Genomic DNA, 20122 nt, shown 5'->3' on the forward strand with positions numbered 1-20122 from the left:
ACACACTGGAATGACAAGATAGTCTCTTTATCTCTACCTGCCTTGCTTTTTCTACATTTAAAGGGATATTCCATTTTCAACAGGGAAACAGCTTATGGGCTTCTCTCCACATACACACCCATTGTAAGTTCAAACTCCATTTTAACCATGATAGATTCATTAAAAACATCCATTATTTTTTTTTCTGGTGGTGACTCATACTACCCTCCTAATATGTGAGCAGGCCATGTTTTTTAAATAACATTTTTCATTTATTTTTAATAATTATTTGGGAAAATGGAAAAAATGAAATACAAAAAATAATTATTAAATATAAATGAAAAACGTTATTGAAAAAACACGGCCTGCTCACATATTAGGAGGGTAGTATGAGTCACCAGAAAAAAATAATGGGTGTTTTTAATGAATCCATCATGTTTAAAATGGAGTTTGAAGTTACAATGGGTGTGTTTGGGGAGAGGCCCTGGGCCTGGAGGGCCTGGTATCTAAATATTGAATCAAGCAAATTAAAAACTGTTCAGGGTGTTCATAAAAGCCTGATTAGACAATAAAATGACCAAAAGTTTTTTGAAAGTGGAATATCCCTTTAATGACATTTATTTGAATATAATCTTTTGTATCATCTCCATATGCGTATGGGTCAGAGGGCTCATTGTGGTGGACCCACTCAGTGTCTCAGAGATGGACTGTGGATTGTTCCAAAACCTGCCTAACCATGACATCATGGTAGTCATTTCAAACAAACTTAGAAAGAAAAGGCTGCAGTTTCTATTGGTGTGGAATCCCTATTGATGATGTCACTGCATGGTAGACCATTGCCCCTCCCCCACCTTTCATAAAGGAGCGTGGTTCCCTAGCATCCTTTAAAATCGCCCTGAAAAACAACTTACAGGCAGCAGCCGTTCACAACTGGCAATAACAAACCTAGCCCAGCCCTACCCTCCCCTGCCCCTTCTTTGTATATACTTTACTGTTTGTACAGACTTACTGTTTTTTGTTTATTCTTTCTTTTTTCCTGACTATATCTACTGCATAGTACTGTGTTCTATTCGTCTGTCATTCAATGTTATATGAGATACTTAAATGGTTTCCTGTTGAAATAAGCTTAGTCTTTTCATGGATCTCCTTTTAGTAGACCTTGTACCAGTGAACTGTACCGTCATGAAACTGTACCTTTTTCTATGCAAACTTCTAATAAAGTCTTCAATCAATCAATCAAACTCAGAGAAGAAATGGTGCCACAGTGAGGACCAGTTAGCCTAGAGGAACATGTATTGTCTGTTTATTAAAGTGCTGAACAAACACTCTCTGGCAATGATTACTAGTATGAATATAACATTTAAATAAAAACATGTTTTAACAGGACAATATGATCACTTACACTACCTTTAACTACGGTATGTAAGTGCACTTACAAGGACACTTGCACTCCTTTATGTGGTTTAAACCTGTGATTATCTGTACATTGCATTGAGTGATTGTATTGTTGTTATTGTTTGTATTATTGCGGTGTTATTGTTTAGTACCCCCCCCCCCAAACTATTTACTGTACATACAGTATTTCTTGTATTTATTTCTGAATGTTATACAGTATGATGTGTTGTTGTATATTTGTCATTAATGTCTCAATGAATTGAGTACAAAGGACCCCAATTTAAACAAACCATAGTGATCTATTGGGTTTGAATCCTATTAGTAGACATAAGTGGCGTTTCCATAAACTTAATCGAATTAGGGAAGCGTATTATCAGAAATACGCATTAAGACAAAGCGAATTTAGCATGTTTCCATTTGCGGGTGTCATTCGAATTAGCGACGTCGCAAGAGTTGATCGGGCTGATTTTTATCAGACCGAACCTGAGCACTGCACCGTCTGCACGTCTGACTGCTGTGACTCGGTCGCTGTCTAGTAGTGGGAAGAAGGTGTTATCATCATCATGGCCCCAAATAACTTTTAAATACAATTGGCGACGAGTCTCTTACGAAATTGGCAAGAGTTCCTCTCAATACATAAAGCTACCGGTTCACCGGGAAAACCGCAGTCGCGTCGCTGCGATTGCACAGTGCAAGTTTTAGCGTCCTCTGGAAGGTCAGGTGGCCGATCTGCAAGCTCTCAACGCGGCGCGGAGATGTGGATGCGAGCTGCTGTGCCTGTGAGCTTGTAGATTGGGCACGTCAGGCACGCAACACCGTGGGATGAGGAAGGGTTCGCTCGCCACCGATGGCTTGAGGTGAAAACGGGAGGAATTTACACATGGTCCGTGTCACTCCGTGTGTAACAAACAACAGGTTTGTTTTGTGGGCTAACGCTATACCATGGACAAAGCGGCAGGGGATGAGGAAATGGACCTAGAACGTCATAATCTATTCGCATGTATTGTCTGACCCGTTTCCATTCACTTAAGCGCATTTAGTTTATTCGATAAAGGCTCAAAATCCTCCTCCTCCAAGCGGATAACTTTTTTTGCGGATAATGAAAGTTTATTCGCATTTTGAAGTGTTTCCATAAAAACATTTTGCGATTAAGCCGTTAATGCGCAAAAAGTGGCTTTATGGAAACCCCACTATAGGGCCCCTATTTTCATTCATGCCTTACCCCATATCCCTAAACTTCTTAGTAGTTTATATATATATTATATATATATATATATATATATATATATATAGCTGATCTACAAGCTCACAAAGTGTCGAAGTAGATTGTCTATTTGAAAATGTTTTTTCACATTTCACGCCACGGACCACCGCACACAACGTCACGCGAGAATACCATGCTCCTGGTCCTGCCGACAACGCCAGATTGTAGTGATGCGCGGTAGTGGGGATTGAACCCGGGACTCCTACTCTCCAGACCAAAGCACAACCAGTCGTGCTAATAAGGCTGAGCCCGATAGGGCTGTTGTGGGCTGCTTCATGGCTGTACTAACTATGGGGGCTACACATGCATGGACGAAAGAATGTAGGCTACCTCTATTGCAGTGTCTCCACAGCATCAGCAGACAGGTTATTGTTAGTATTGTATATAGTGTGTATAGTATCAGTACCTCCATTGCAGGGTCTCCACAGCATCAGCAGACAGGTTATAGTATTGTTAGTATTGTATATATAATGTATAGTATAGTATCAGTACCTCCATTGCAGGGTCTCCACAGCATCAGCAGACAGGTTATAGTATTGTTAGTATTGTATATATAATGTATAGTATAGTATCAGTACCTCCATTGCAGGGTCTCCACAGCATCAGCAGACAGGTTATAGTATTGTTAGTATTGTATATATAATGTATAGTATAGTATCAGTACCTCCATTGCAGGGTCTCCACAGCATCAGCAGACAGGTTATAGTATTGTTAGTATTGTATATATAATGTATAGTATAGTATCAGTACCTCCATTACAACGTCTCCACAGCATCAGCAGACAGGTTATTGTATTGTTAGTATTGTATATACAGTATAGTGTGTATAGTATAGTATCAGTACCTCCATTACAACGTCTCCACAGCATCAGCAGACAGGTTATTGTATTGTTAGTATTGTATATACAGTATAGTGTGTATAGTATAGTATCAGTACCTCCATTACAACGTCTCCACAGCATCAGCAGACAGGTTATTGTATTGTTAGTATTGTATATACAGTATAGTGTGTATAGTATAGTATCAGTACCTCCATTACAACGTCTCCACAGCATCAGCAGACAGGTTATTGTATTGTTAGTATTGTATACAGTATAGTGTGTATAGTATAGTATCAGTACCTCCATTACAACGTCTCCACAGCATCAGCAGACAGGTTATTGTATTGTTAGTATTGTATATACAGTATAGTGTGTATAGTATAGTATCAGTACCTCCATTACAACGTCTCCACAGCATCAGCAGACAGGTTATTGTATTGTTAGTATTGTATATACAGTATAGTGTGTATAGTATAGTATCAGTACCTCCATTACAACGTCTCCACAGCATCAGCAGACAGGTTATTGTATTGTTAGTATTGTATATACAGTATAGTGTGTATAGTATAGTATCAGTACCTCCATTACAACGTCTCCACAGCATCAGCAGACAGGTTATTGTATTGTTAGTATTGTATATACAGTATAGTGTGTATAGTATAGTATCAGTACCTCCATTACAACGTCTCCACAGCATCAGCAGACAGGTTATTGTATTGTTAGTATTGTATATACAGTATAGTGTGTATAGTATAGTATCAGTACCTCCATTACAACGTCTCCACAGCATCAGCAGACAGGTTATTGTATTGTTAGTATTGTATATACAGTATAGTGTGTATAGTATAGTATCAGTACCTCCATTACAACGTCTCCACAGCATCAGCAGACAGGTTATTGTATTGTTAGTATTGTATACAGTATAGTGTGTATAGTATAGTATCAGTACCTCCATTACAACGTCTCCACAGCATCAGCAGACAGGTTATTGTATTGTTAGTATTGTATATACAGTATAGTGTGTATAGTATAGTATCAGTACCTCCATTACAACGTCTCCACAGCATCAGCAGACAGGTTATTGTATTGTTAGTATTGTATACAGTATAGTGTGTATAGTATAGTATCAGTACCTCCATTACAACGTCTCCACAGCATCAGCAGACAGGTTATTGTATTGTTAGTATTGTATATACAGTATAGTGTGTATAGTATAGTATCAGTACCTCCATTACAACGTCTCCACAGCATCAGCAGACAGGTTATTGTATTGTTAGTATTGTATATACAGTATAGTGTGTATAGTATAGTATCAGTACCTCCATTGCAGGGTCTCCACAGCATCAGCAGACAGGCCAGCTGCAGCAGGGTTCTGCTAACCATGGTGCCCTCTACACGAGGGGTCTTCAACGTTTTCAGGCCAAGGACCCCTTAGTTGAGAGAGAGATGAAGCAGGGACCCCCACAACCTGTTCATAGATTCCATAAAGTTTCATTGTTTGACAGCACAATCATCAGTGTATTTTGGATTCATGTCAATTTGTGTTATCAGATATTTAACCACTTGAACCTTCATTACCTAATGAACTTGACCTTTCACTCTGTACTTAGTCTGCTTTTTTCCCCTCCACACCAATCCTCTTTGCCGAAAATAGCCGATCTACAAGCTCACAACGCCTCGCGCTGCGAGGCGTTGTGAGCTTGTAGATCTGCTATTTAATTTTAGCTTGTAGATCTGCTATTTAATTTTAATTTTTCAGTCAGTTCTATTTTCAGTCAGTTTTTGGCTACAGTTCTCAGAATATGGACACTAGGGTTCACCCCCTAGGGGTCCCGGACCCCCTGTTGAAGACCCCTGCTCTACACCTCCAGGCTGGTGGATGGTTGTCATCACAGTTTACTTACAAATAAATAAATAATTGGCATTGAACAAAGGAACGTAATAAAAATGAACATTTCCGTTTGCCTTTTAAGACTTCATACCCGACACTTGCACGGGGCAGATTACGATAAAACTTCAATATACACAGAGAAATGACTGACATTGACAGGTAGAAATAATCACAAATAATAAATAGTTTACTATGGACCAAAATAAATAGGCCATATTTAACAATTTCACATACTTTCATAAAATGTAAATAGTCAATTTACGAGCTAACGGTGTGTTTTCCAACAGATACGTCTGTACGGATGAATGGAAAACCATTGTGACGATTACGCAACAATAATTGTAAAATAGTTTTCTCAAATTAAATGGGATTATTATGAATTATGACATGCAGGCCACTGGGACCTCAAACCAGTGGGCCCCCAAAATTAAAATGTGTTTGTCCACAGACCCCCATCTGAAAATAAATTGTTCCAGGGACCCCCCTCCCCCATACAAGATTTATGTTATATATGTTCCAAAAATATTTATATATCCATACAGGTTTGCAGCCGTTTAAACTACATTATGATCCTATACTTGTAACTCATTTTGCCAGGGACCCCCTGGCACGCCCCTCGAGGACCCCTAGGGTTAGGGGTTTTCAAAGTGGGTGACGGGGCACCCTGGGGTGCCGTGACGGCAGTCCAGGGGTGCCGCGAGATCATTTGATAATATTTGGAATTCATTTGGACACTTGAAAAAATATTAAGTATCATTTTAAACTTGAAGTACAAAGTTATTTTCAGTCAGTTCTAACCAAAATGGCTATTATCTCAACGTTTTCCTCGCAACATAATCACTCAAATATCGTCATTGTCGGGCAGAAACCTCGTATCTCCTCATGTCTTTTGCCCTGCTACAAGACCATCGCACAAAACTAGTGAAAACAGCTGATCTACAAGCACACAACGCCTCGCGATGCGAACGGTTTTGGACATACAAGGTTTCCACCCGACAACGACGATATGCTATAAATATAAGGTGCTGGGAGTGAAAATTATAATGTAGGGGTGGCTCGCATTAAAACAATATTTATGGGGTGACCTGAGACAAAACAGTTTGGGAACCCCTGCCCTAGGGGGTCCCCGGACCCCGCTTTGAGAACCACTGCCGTACCCAACAACAGAACACAGAGGTTCCATCGTCATGGTCGCTGCAAACACCGTGCACCAAACGGCACGACCGCCATTTTGTACCGTCAGACAACCATTTTACTTCTGCTCCGTGTCGGCCGTGCATGAGACGCAAAACACGAGAAAGGTTTACGACAGAAACGATTCATAAATTATGTGGATAATATAGAAATCATTAGGCCTAATTATTATTCTTATTACATTCCACTCTTTATGCAATTATTCATTCTTTTAACTCTCTGACCTCACTTACACCATTAAACCCCAGAGAGTATCAAAATGTCGTGTTAGATTTTACCGTACAAATAGACAACGGGAAACAGCAGCCGCTGCTTCTTTTTCAGCCTACAGTCGGCAAACCAAGTCTTTTCACCCAAAAAATACCAGATTTAAGGCCCATTCCCACTGGGCCAGATAACAGATAAAAAAAAAATCTTTCTCCAGATATTTTTCCATTCAAAATGGATGGTAGATACAGATAAAAAAAAATATCAAATAGCAAATATTTTCTTTATCTGTATCTACCATCCACTTTGAATGGAAAAATATCTGGAGAAAGAGATTTTAATCTGTTATCTGGCCCAGTGGGAATGGGCCTTTACAAGCTAACAATTATTTTCAATCTCTCCTAATAGTTGAAACAATGTCCTCTGTATCTCAGGGAAACAGATCTACATGTTTCCGTAGCTTTCGTATGACATAAAGCTGCAGTAGTAGTAACGGTTTTACTCAGGGGCTGCCGTGGATATAAAAGTTATTTTCCAGGCGTCACCTGAGACTAACATGTTAGAGCAGGGGTTTTCAACGTTTTCAGGCCAAGGACCCCTTAGTTGAGAGAGAGATGAAGCAGGGACCCCTTAGTTGAGAGAGAGATGAAGCAGGGACCCCCACAACCTGTTCATAGATTCCATATAGTTTCATCGTTTGCCAGCACAATCATCAGTGTATTTTGGATTCATGTCAATTTGTGTTTTCAGATATTTAACCACTTGAACCGTCAATACTTAATAAACTTGACCTTTCACTCTGTACTTAGTCTGCTCTTTTTCCCCTCTACGCTAAACCTCTTTGCCGAAAATAGCCGATCTACAAGCTTGTAGATCTGCTATTATTGGCTACAGTTCTCAGAATATGGACTCTAGGGTTCAAGTTGTTAACATAAAAAAGGATTGGAAGATTTGGAGGACCCCCTGCGGTAACTCTGAGGACCCCTTAGGGGTCCCGGACCCCTTGTTGAAGACCCTTGCTGTAGCACACATTGAGCTGTTAGTATGAATAGATACATCTGGATATCTCTGATTAGGATATTTAGTAAAACAACAAAAAGCTCAGACCTTAGACGCAGCCCTGTGGTGTCCCTCTGGGTGAAGCTTGGTGTTCAGAATGATGTTGACACTCTGTCTGTCACAGCAAGGAGGAAGAGAGGGGGGATGGGCTTATTGTGTGTGTGTGTGTGTGTGTGTGTGTGTGTGTGTGTGTGTGTGTGTGTGTGTGTGTGTGTGTGTGTGTGTGTGTGTGTGTGTGTGTGTGTGTGCGTGCGCGCGTGTGTGTGTGCGTGCAGGGGCGTCACACCAAATTCTGGGCCCTGGGTACAAGGATTCACTGCGGGCCCCCCATGAATGTTAACTATTGAAAAATAGCAGATCTACAAGCTCACAGCGCGGCACCGAGTGCCGCGCTGCGAGCTTGTAGATCTGCTATTTTTGAAAAATTGTGAAAATGTGTGCAAGAAACCCATGTTTCCATGTCAGTGATGCACAAACTTTTTCATGTCAAGGACCCCCAAAATGATATGAATTTGGCCACGGACCCCCATCTCAAAATATTTAGTTCCAGGGACCCCCCCCCCCCGAAGCAAAATTTTAGTTACAAACGTTCACTTAAAAAATACATAATTCAAAGATTTGCACACATTTTCACGACTTTTCAAAAATAGCAGATCTACAAGCAGTGAGCTTGTAAGCTCTGCTATTTGCTCTGCTATTTTTCAATAGCTAAAGTTACTAGGGCCCCTCCACCTTGGGCCCTGGTAACCCAGTCCCACTTTCCTCCCCCTTGTGACGCCCCTGTGTGTGTGGTTGTACACGTGAAAGACACCGCCTCTGCCGTGCTCAACACGTGATGGAAAGAAATGAAATACATTTACTGTACTGTATTACTGTACTCAGGGGCGTCAATTGGGTATGGCAGGGGTATGCAGCTGCCATATCCTGGCCTGGGTCCAGGGTATGGCAGGGGTATGCAGCTGCCATACCCTGGCCTGGGTCCAGGGGGGGAAATAAAAGTTACCTTTAAAAATGAATGTCTCTTTGTCTATCTGTATTATGTTGTTAAATTACAGTAAAATAACTACAACATTTAACAAAATGGTCACTTCTTTAAAAAGGTATTGTCATAGAGTATATATAAAATAGAGAGCGGACGAGACCCGCCCCCACTATCATTTCAATGCAAGTGCTCAGTGGCGTTTTGAAGCAACGGCTACGTGCTAGCATGTAGCTAATCCAGGTGCATTCTGGGAGAAATTGGCCACTATTCGAGACCACAAATGACGTCACGCTGCTCTCCGCTCACAGGAGTAGTGGGGCCAAACCCCCAGAATGCACCTGGATTAGCTACATGCTAGCACGTAGCCGTTGCTTCAAATCTAGCCCTGGGTTCTGGGGGCTTGGGTATTGTGGCACAGTTACTAACATGCCAAGTTTAGATGCACTTGAACAACCGTTCCAGGCTGCCATATCCAGCCCAAGAAACTGTAGAAACAGGGGGGAAATAGAATATACTTCTTAAGGTATGGCAACATGACTGGTGTCTTGCGCGCGTGCAAGACACCAGTCATGTTGCCATACCTTAGCTTTTTCTGAACTGACGCCACTAACTGTACTGATAGTGTAAGTAAGTTACATGAGTATTATGTCCATTCTTCAATATTTTACACCACTACATCTTAAGAGACAAATATTGTACTCTTTTTTACTAAATCGTTAGCTACTTGTTACCTTGCCCATTTAGATTATGTATGCGATAAGGTCTTGCTGCGCGGTCATTATGGCTTATATGGACACGACGGGGTAATAATTCCCCGAGGCGGAGCCGAGGGGAATTATCAGCCCGAAGTGTCCATATAAGCCATAATGACCAAGCAGCAAGACCTTATAGCACTTATTACCCGGCTAATACATAAAATTAATAATTTGACTCAAAACTAAAATCAAAACGAAGTGTTTCCTTGTTTACAGACGGCTGAAAGTGCGTCCCCCCGAGCGCAACACGCTCGCCTTGGAAAACAAGGAAGTGCTGATCAAATAGAATCCATTTCTGTAAGTTACTGCGTCGTCTATTTCTCGCCTCAAATGTTTTTTAAAACATTCTTCAGAGCAACGTTTGGTTGTAAATGTCGCTGTGTGTTTGTTTACATGGTAGACATGTTGGATACGGCACGAAATCCACGCAGTGCAGCCTGAATACAGCAGCTGCTCTGAGCCTTTGATTAGGCAGCGGTGAATTATAGAGCGGAGCGGTCATTATACGCTCATAATTCACCGCTGATTTCAGCGCTCGACCAATCAGAATCAAGCGTTCAACCAAGCCGGGTAATAAAGAAAAATATTCCTTTTGGAAAACAAAAACCATGTGAAACGGGATGTTCTTGCACGAGTACTTTTACTGTTGGTATTTTGTATATTTTGATGCCAATAGTTTAGTACAAGTGAAATATTGAATACAGGACTTTGCTTTGGAACAGAGTATTTTATATGTTGTGGTATTGCTACTATTACCTAAGTAATAAAAGAAGAAAGAAAAGCTGAGTATGTCTTCCACCACCATCCATATACATAAATAGTATGGCCTTAAAGGCGTAGTTCACTCCCCAAATGACATTTTTTCTATGCCATGGAGAGTAGAGACAAAAATTTGATTCGAGTAAATTTACCCCAGTTGATTCCGGATGGGGGTACATTTATTGTTATCACATGTTTGTCTTTGGAATGTGACAAAAAACTAAAAATATTATAATCAATAGAAAAAAGGTCATTTTGGGGGTGAACTACTCCTTTAAGAAGGGAAATAGAATCAGGGGTCATCCATGTACTGTGGCCTTGTCAGTGGCACATTCTAGGTTTCTGTTTTACACATCATTATAATGTTCTTATTGTGATCATAAAAGCTGATTACTGAATGTCAGTCACCAGGTTCTCTTCACAATATGTATCAGGGGTTGACACTAAGGTCTCAGAGGCACTTGCCCATCGGGCAAGTACAGGTCATGTTCTACTTGCCCTAAGGAAATGCCCACTTGCCCGAAAAGTAAATCGTCCATTATAAAATGATAGGTACGATTTTAATTACCGCTCAATTTAACACTTATTTCTTTACTTTCTGGGGCTGTGTGATAAAATGTCATACCTCAATACCTCCAAATCCAAATACTTTAGCTATGATTGAATATGTCTATGGTTTAACACTTGTTATTTTATATTGTTAAATGTAGCAACAGTAAAAACAGCACATTATAGGTAAATAGTGCTCTTATTTTACATTCCACAGACCAGAAGACACAGCGCACTGGCCACGTTCAGGTGTTTAGACGGATATCTCGTGTTGTGTTTATAGACATTTGTGTCCCCTCTCAAATGAGCACTTGCCCTGTCGGGCAACCTGAAAGCCAACTTCACCTGCCCTGACGTTTTATTTACCTGCCGGGGGCAGGTGGGCAAGCCTTAGTGTCAATGCCTGTGTATGACACTGATTTACTACAAAACACCACGTACGGCACATTATGATTATTTGCAAGGACCCCCATAACTCTGAGAGTGTACAAATGTGAACACTCTCAGAGTTACAGGCCTGCTATGGTCATGCAGGTGTAATGGAGGTGATCCGAACCTCCCCACCCGGCTTCGAACCTGGGTGGAAAGTCACATGTGAAAGTCCAATATCTTAACCATTACTCCAAAGGGATATCCCCATGGAATGAGGGCAGATACTAGACTTTTGAGGCTTCAGGCTGGGGCTGTGTTTCTGGAAACATTATTATTGTCCAGTGTTCATTTTGTCGACTAAGACCAAAAGACTAAAAGACTACTAGATTTTGATATTTTGTCGATAAGACTCGACTAGACTAAAACAATTTCAGAAGACTATTATTTGTGTTATTCAAAAGACTAAGACTAAATCTAAGACTAATGGCTGTAAACATTAACACTGGTATGAAACTGTGCAATGAAATTAAAGCCAAATACATCTTTTACGTATGGTTTATTTTGACCAAGGTGATAGAAGACAAGAGTTATGTGGTTATATTTAGCCCAAAAGACTAAGACTAAAATATTTTGATATTTAGTCGACTAAGACTAGACTAGACTAAAACAATTTCAGAAGACTAAGACAGGACTAAGACTAAATGGTGTGTTATTCAAAAGACTAAGACTATACGACTAAATCAAGATTTGCTGAAAAAATGAACACTGTTATTGTCCGCTGATTTTCTATGTCTGTGGTAGAAATGAAGAGACACGTGGCCTGAAACAGCAGTGAGGGGAGTCATGTAGCTTGAAAATGGTGCATGCATGGATCTGGAAGAAAGAGGCAAACACAACAACATCAAAACAAAACCAGAAACACTTCTACTTCTACTCCATTGCATCTCAGAGGCAAATACTGTACTTTTTACTGTACTATAATTATTTAAAAACTTGGGAGTTACTTCTTATTGACTTATTCTGTACTGTAGCCTATTTAGATGTCTAACATCCCCACTGTAAAGTAGAATACACATTACGTAGACCTGTATAAGTAGAATACACATTACGTAGACCTGTATAAGTAGAATACACATTACGTAGACCTGTATAAGTAGAATACACATTACGTAGACCTGTATAAGTAGAATACACATTACGTAGACCTGCAAGAAGGTTCATTTATGGACCCATGGTGGTCCCTGGACCATATGTTGAGAAACAGTGTGGGCTACGGTGTGTGTGTGTGTGTGTGTGTGTGTGTGTGTGTGTGTGTGTGTGTGTGTGTGCAGAGATGCTCCCACACTGAGACTTCCTGTCGCTGAACGACAAAAAACCCACAACACCTGGTACACACACACACACACACACACACACACACACACACACACACACACACACACACACACACACACAGGTGTCATGTCATTGTTCAGCTGGGTGTGGAGGAGTGTGGACTCAACGCGCTAAACAGTACCTCCTAGTGGTGAAAGGCAGTAAAAGCACAAACAGCATCTCAGTAATATCCATATAGAGACTCTTTATCATCTTTATAATATCATATGGCATCTATTATTATACACATTATTATACATTATGCACACAAATGTACACCCATTGATACATGTCTGTATATACAAATACATACTATATAATATTCATATATGTCTGACTGTCTGTATACAAATACATTCTATATATATTCATATATGTCTGTGTATAATTTCAGGGGAATATATCGTCGTTGTCGGGTGGAAACCTTGTATGTCCCAAACCGTTTGTTTTGAATTTATCATTTTAAAAATGATTTAAACTAGTGAAAACAGCTGATCTACAAGCACACAACGCCTCGCACCGCGAGGCGTTGTGTGCTTGTAGATCGGCTGTTTTCACTATACTTTTGTGCGACGGCCTTGTCTGATGAAGCAGGGCTTTGCTTTGCGAAAAAAAAAAACATACAAATTTGAAACTTGGAGATACAAGGTTTTCTGCCCGACAGTAAGATATTTTAATGTCATTATTCTCTCCCATGGTCTCTATGACACAGCAAGAACAGTACTTTTAATAGCATTCCATAATGGGGGGGGGGGGGGGGGGGCTGCAGGGAGAAGAAATGTAACAATTAATAGATTTATTCTTTCTCTTCTTTTTCCCCGTTTAAAACACTTTCTTTTTGGGGCTTAAAAAGTTCAAATCCTGACAGATAGCCTCATCATTGACATAGCAGACAGAGTTTTCAAACTTGTTCATATCAATTAGGTCCAAATATTGTCCATCATCTTCATCTGTAGTTTCTGCTGTACGCTCCAGAAACCACAAGGAGTGATTCTATCTATTTCTTTGGCGCAAAAAAGTCACACTGTTATTATTTAGCACAATTCTGACAATCTATTGTTGTGTATTTACATTACAAAGCAAGAACGAGGGCCCAATTTAGCGCCTAAAGTACCAAGTATTGTAGGACCAGATTTTAGTATTTTCTTATTTTTTTTTTACCAAAAGTGTTCCCAGAATGTATAGGCTACATCAGTCTCTACTTTGCATAAATCATTCATCGTAAATGTTTTCATGTATATTGTATGAATGGGCCAATTGTTATTTTGTATAGTTTTCCAGTTGTTGTTGAGTGTTGAATAGAATAGACCACAATAGAAAACACGCATTTGGCTTTTTGTCTCATCAATCAATCAATCAATCAATCAATCAATCAATCAATCAATCAATCAATCAAAAACAGTGCGGATTTGAGAATATTTCCCGATACAATGAGACAGAATGGAATCACTATTCACTACTAAGGATTTCTCACGGATCACAGAAGCAACAGATGAAGATTAGTGACATTCTGGACGAACAAGGCTCTATCAGAGTTCAACATGACTTTAAGGAACATTATTTTATATCAATGTTTTTAATCAACATTCAGAATAGAGTCCAGGGGCCTGTTTCACGAAGGAAGGATTAAGGTTTAAACCTGGATTAACCAGTTAGCCAGATTAAAGTTAGCCGTGGTCAGGGCTCAATCGGTATCACGAATGCTGAATTATCTTGGCAGATTAACCTCGCCAGTAAACCTGATTACTTTAAGCCAGTGGTCGGTTTCATGAAAGTTATCCCACATTAGTTACCATGGAGATGAACCTGTGAAGCTAGCCTGCTCTGGAGTAGGCTAGAAACCAAGATTAGTTAATCCAGTGCCTTTTGTTAAAAGTTTTGTGAAGTCCAATGACTCCAATTGTAAACTGATGACTTTTCCACAGTTAATTCAACACATATGTTAACATATAGACTCATTTGAATTACCCTGCATTAAAATAAAATGAATTAAAAATACAAGAAGATAATAATAATAATAATAATAATAATAATCAATTTATCAGTTATAGGCACACTATAATTCATATTGTTATTAGATGTTTGATAATATATTAATATATTAATGGGGCGGCATAGCTCAGGGGTAGAGAAACCGTTATTAGAGCACGAAGGGTTCCCAGTTCAAATCCGGGCTCCCCCTGAGTTAATGTCGAAGGGTCCTTGGGCAAGACTCTGAACCCCACATTACTCCCGGTGAGCAGGTTGGTGCTGTGCATGGTTTCCTCCGCCACCGGTGTATGAATGTGTGCGTGAATGGGTGAATGTAATGCACAATCTCTGTAAAGCGCTTTGGATAAAATCGCTATATAAATGCACCATTTACCATTTACCATTTACCAATGAAGTTATTGAGATGAAGACGGACGGAAGAATGCCGCTCTGTTTAGTTCCATGATTGGTCACGATCAAGGAATCGGCGCTCGACCGCATGAGCTTTTCAAGGGATACGTGAACGAGCTCGCTTTTAGCCAGTTTCAATTATCCTGGCTCGCTAAAGCTGCTGCTTCTCAGCCTGGCTTGGCGTTAGTAGACCGGCTTTGGCAAACCTGGATTAGGCTTAGATCCTGGATTAACTAAACCTCTGTTAGTGAAACAGGCCCCTGCTTACTGCAACTAGTAGACTGATTTACATACAGGATATGACATCACAGAGGAGGAGGAGGCTCTCTAGTGGTCCATATAAGGACAGGGTCTCTGATGATTGGTTCCCGGATAGTGTTCAATGATGATTGGTTCCCGGATAGTGCTCAATGATGATTGGTTGAATCCTGTTGATTCCTGGTGATAGTCACTGATGATTGGTTGAATTCTGGCAGTTGTTGATGATGTTGTGGGCGTGTCCAAGTGGACGGCTGCACTGTTGTGGAGGTGGAGTGGTGTGCGTGTGCATACTGTATCTGTGTGTTGCATGTCTTTGTGTGTGTGTGTGTGTGTGTGTGTGTGTGTGTGTGTGTGTGTGTGTGTGTGTGTGTGTGTGTGTGTGTGTGTGTGTGTGTGCGCGCGCGCGCGTGCATGCTTGAACATATGTCTTTGATCTACTGCAGGGTTCCCCAATAGGCGGCCCGCGGGCCATTTGCGGCCCGCGGGGGGCTACTGTCTGGCCGCAACACCAACCCCAGTAATAATGGTGGTATAAGAGCAGCAACACCTTCAGTATATCGGAAAACCCGTATCTCAAAATGTGTACGTTCTTTCGCAAAGTAAAGCCCTGCTTCATCAAACAAGGCTGTCACACAAAAGTAGTGAAAACAGCGGATCTACAAGCACACAACGCCTCACGGTACGAGGCGTTGTGTGCTTTAAATCATTTTTGTGTGTGTGCTTTAAATCATTTTTAAAATGATAAATGCAAAACGAACGGCTTTGAACATACAAGATTTTCAACCGACAACGACGATATCCGAACTGTCACTGGAGTAGCGGGAACGCCACCGTCGCCCCCTGCAATGTTGTGGCCCTCGGCTTGGTATCCTAGACATCATTTGGCCCTTGGGGATAACTAATTGGGGAACCCTGATCTACTGTATCTATGAATTCACTGAATCTCTGCATGCGTGTCTGTCTGTCTGTCTGTCTGTCTGTCTGTCTGTCTGTCTGTCTGTCTGTCTGTCTGTCTGTCTGTCTGTCTGTCTGTCTGTCTGTCTGTCTGTCTGTCTGTCTGTCTGTCTGTGCCTCCTTTTATTGCCATATAAGGATAGCCCTGACGTCATCGATATGCCATCAAACATTGTGGAGCAGATCGGACAGTGCTTACAAAGGCAGAGTGCAGTAACTACGTTCCTGAATTTCACCAAAAAATGGGTTTAAAAGTGTTACAGCTGATCAGCCAAATGAGATAAAGACATACAAGTGATATTACACTGATTGTATATCTGTTCTTGAGCTAATTGCTCATCCCCCAATATCATGAAGGCTAATTTGACCTTTGGGCGACACAAATAAGTCGGTGTGTCCGAAAACGTAGTTACTTCACTCTGCCTTTGTAGGGCAAAAGTAAATTCAAGGACTGACGTTTCAGACGCCAGTAGAATTTGAAACGCCAGTCTTTTTATTCCAAGACACTCATTGTAACAACAGCTGCTCTGCATGTGTTCCTGCAACGACATCAGTCCCTATCCTGTCATCAATGCTCTAGTCTCGCGTAGCCAGACAACTATTCCACAATCTCTGAATGCTATATAGAGTCTGGAACGGCAGCTCCCGAACGGCGAGTATCGGAAGTAGCTGCTGCTGCACTGAACTGTAGTCCCACTGGAAACATAACAGAAACACACTCGCACAGCCAGAGTCATTCGAGCGGCCTATTCTTGTTATGAGTGTATAGTTTAAGAAAACGTTTGAAAACAACATGGAAGTAACACCAACAACACCAGAGAAAAACGAAATAATGCCCCAAAAAATAAAGAAAGGAGACATAACGCTTCCAGTAGGACTTGTTATTACTACTGCACCAAGGGAGCGGTTGCGTCACATCCGCTTTATCTCGCACTCATCATTTCTATTGTGGTTTGCCAGACTGTATGCCGGGAGCATTTGGCCAAATCGCGGAGGCAACAGTCTGGCCACGCGAGACTATCAATGCTCTGACCTGACATAGACTGGCTTCCCCTGACAACAGGTACAACCAGGATATTGCATAAATATATTTAAATAATCTGTCTGTCTGTCTGTCTGTCTGTCTGTCTGTGCTTCACATACTGTATCTCTAGAACTTTATGACCAAACTTGTCACTATAAAGCCAGGTATAGTCTGTCTTTATGTACCGTATGTGTTCATTTTTTTTAGTACACTCTTAATGTATAATATTTGGTATCCTTTGTTTTGATATACCTTTTTACATTCTTATCGTTTTAACGTAACTGTAATTCATGTGCGTCTGGTACAGATAAAAAATAAATATTTCACCCGCTCTGTAACAAATGTAAACGTATGATGTGTGTTTCTGTATTTACGTACAGATGTGTGTTTCTGTATTTACGTACAGATGTGTGTTTCTGTATTTACGTACAGATGTGCCGTTTCAACTCAGTTTTTACCACGATTTTCCTGAAGATTTCCTGCAAAAGCATTTTTTTCCACAGCTTTCTTTCCCTGTTTTGTCTTTCTCATTTTTTATGTAGAATGGAGAGTATTTTTGCAGAAACTCGCAAATGTCAAAAACCACTCCATTCCCATTGAAAAGCAGAATCCACCTTCACAGGTAGATTTAAACTCCGATGTCCCTGTGTGTGTGTGTGTGTGTGTGTGTGTGTGTGTGTGTGTGTGCGCGTGTGTGCGTGTGTGTGTGTGTGTGTGTGTGTGTGTGTGTGTGTGTGTGTGTGTAATAGTGTAGGGTCAGTCAGAGCCAGATCTCTTCGCTACTGGTGCTGCTGACCTTGTAGATGTATCCTACCATGGGGTACCTGGCAAACCCTGGAGACACGCACGCACGCACGCACGCACGCACGCACGCACGCACGCACGCACGCACGCACGCGCACACACACACGCACGCACGCACGCACGCGCGCGCACACACACACACACACACACACACACACACACACACACACATACACACACATACACACACACACACACACACACACACACACACATTTTAACCATTTATTTATGTCCACACAAAGGAGATGCATGCAAGGACACAACGATTATAGGTGCAGTAGAGTTACATTTACTAAATCATGGCATACAGTATGTCTTCATGATACAATAGCATGTCTCTTGGTACTCTACAGGTATAAGTAGCAGTGTCTCCACCATATGTGGCGGCTGCCAAACAATACTTTACCAGCCTTTTTTACCTCCTTTTTTAGGCATCCCAAGTTGTTGAAACCCTCTAACAACCAGCCTGTGGGTTTAATGTCCTAGGCTGCCAGATATAAAAACAAATAGTCTGCACCTATAACCCAGCTCTGAGATGGTATGTAGAAGTGGTTGGTATTTAATGACCTTGGTCATGAAAGCTTCCTCTAGGCTAGGGTCAAAGGTGCAGGCCATCTCTAATACAGACACTTCCATGGACTCTTCATCAACCACAACAACATCTGGTGTATTTGCTGTCAAAGATGCAAAGATGTCCAAGTTATCACAGAGATGAAACATGGATGGAATGACACAGGAATGTTTGTACATTCTCACTGAGGGTGCATGATATTTTGATATGTCCGTTGCAATGAGTTCCACTATTCTATCATGGCGTGCTACAGTGTACATCCCTTTGTATGCATAGCAGCCATTCAAGATGTGTGACAGTGTTTCAGTGATCTGTTATGTGGTGATGCAAGCAATGAGGAACCTGAGTGCTGGGGAACCAGATGGAACAGACAGACAGACAGACAGACAGACAGACAGACAGACAGACAGACAGACAGACAGGGTGAACTCTGACCTCGGGCAGCGTAGGCTGCTGACAGATCTTCATCGTCCTCTTCCTCCCTCCTCCTCCTCCTCTCTCCCAGCATGCAGTTCCGCTGCAGGGCCACCTCCCGCGCTGCCGTTACATCATCAACATGAGACACAACGTCAGTCTAACATACGCGACCGCAGTTTTCCCAGTGAACCTGAGCGCAACGGTGGGGGCGCGGGAGTGTGGGGAACACACACCACTGACTATTGCCCATGATGGAGAGCTTATATACCGTAGCATTTATGAAATGAGAGGCACTTGCAAGATATTTAAAAGTTATTTGGGGCCATGATGAATGATGATAACCCCTTCTAACCCATTATTAGACTAGTAAGGATTTATATTGTCTGTGTTATTGTTTACAACCACAATTATTCACGTGTGGCAATATCACGGTTCCACTAGTTTTACTAGTAGGCTAGTGTAGGCCTAGAAGCCTTTTAAGAAGTTAATTTAATGTTTTCCATTTAATGATATCCTTTATCGTCATCTTGCGCTAATGCACGCAACTGTTTTCGCCAGGTTTTAAGGTCTTATTTTAGCTGTTTCTCATAAGCTCGCGACCCTCCTTGCCCATCGGCCCCCACCGTTGTGCTCAGGTTCACCGGGAAAACCGCAGTCGCATAACAGACACACATCAACATGAACACAACCTCAGTGTGAGTGTCTCTGTCTCTCTCCGAAGCCCCTTTTCCACAACAGGGCCAAACCACAACTAGAACCAGAACTAAACCAGAACCAAGAACTTTCAAGAACCCTTGAAGTTCCGGGACCAAGTCCTGCTTAGGTTTCTTCCATATAACCAGAACTAACCGGGACGTGCTGGGCCCCTGATTCAGCCCGGGAGAAAGAGTTGTAGAGGCCCTCATTGCGCGCTATAGAGAGAGATCTCTCTCTATAGCGCTGCTGCTACTCAAAGATTTTGCACAAGCCAGTGGGCCAATTACATGAGTTATATTTCATTGTTGTCGGGTGGAAACCTTGTACGTCCAAAACCCTTTGTTTTGTATTTATTATTTAAAAATGATTTAAACTAGTGAAAACAGCCGATCTACAAGCACACAACGCCT

The 20122-nt window shown here is 41.4% G+C and overlaps 1 protein-coding gene across 1 annotated transcript in view; it reads right to left on the reverse strand.

Moving 5' to 3' along the window:
• Window positions 1-17981: 17981 nt before the first annotated feature.
• tmem25 (transmembrane protein 25) overlaps window positions 17982-20122 on the reverse strand; it is a gene marked incomplete at both ends in the record, with an annotated part of 17882 nt that continues 15741 nt past the window's right edge. The window contains 2 exons of the mRNA XM_080731129.1: window positions 17982-18055; window positions 19035-19136. Of these exons, the coding sequence (XP_080587255.1) occupies window positions 17982-18055; window positions 19035-19136 (176 nt within the window). The remainder of the gene's footprint in view (window positions 18056-19034; window positions 19137-20122) is intronic.

The sequence above is a fragment of the Nannobrachium achirus genome (genome assembly GCF_963921795.1).
Source record: "Nannobrachium achirus genome assembly, chromosome: 8".
In the NCBI taxonomy this organism is placed as follows: Eukaryota; Metazoa; Chordata; class Actinopteri; order Myctophiformes; family Myctophidae; genus Nannobrachium; species Nannobrachium achirus.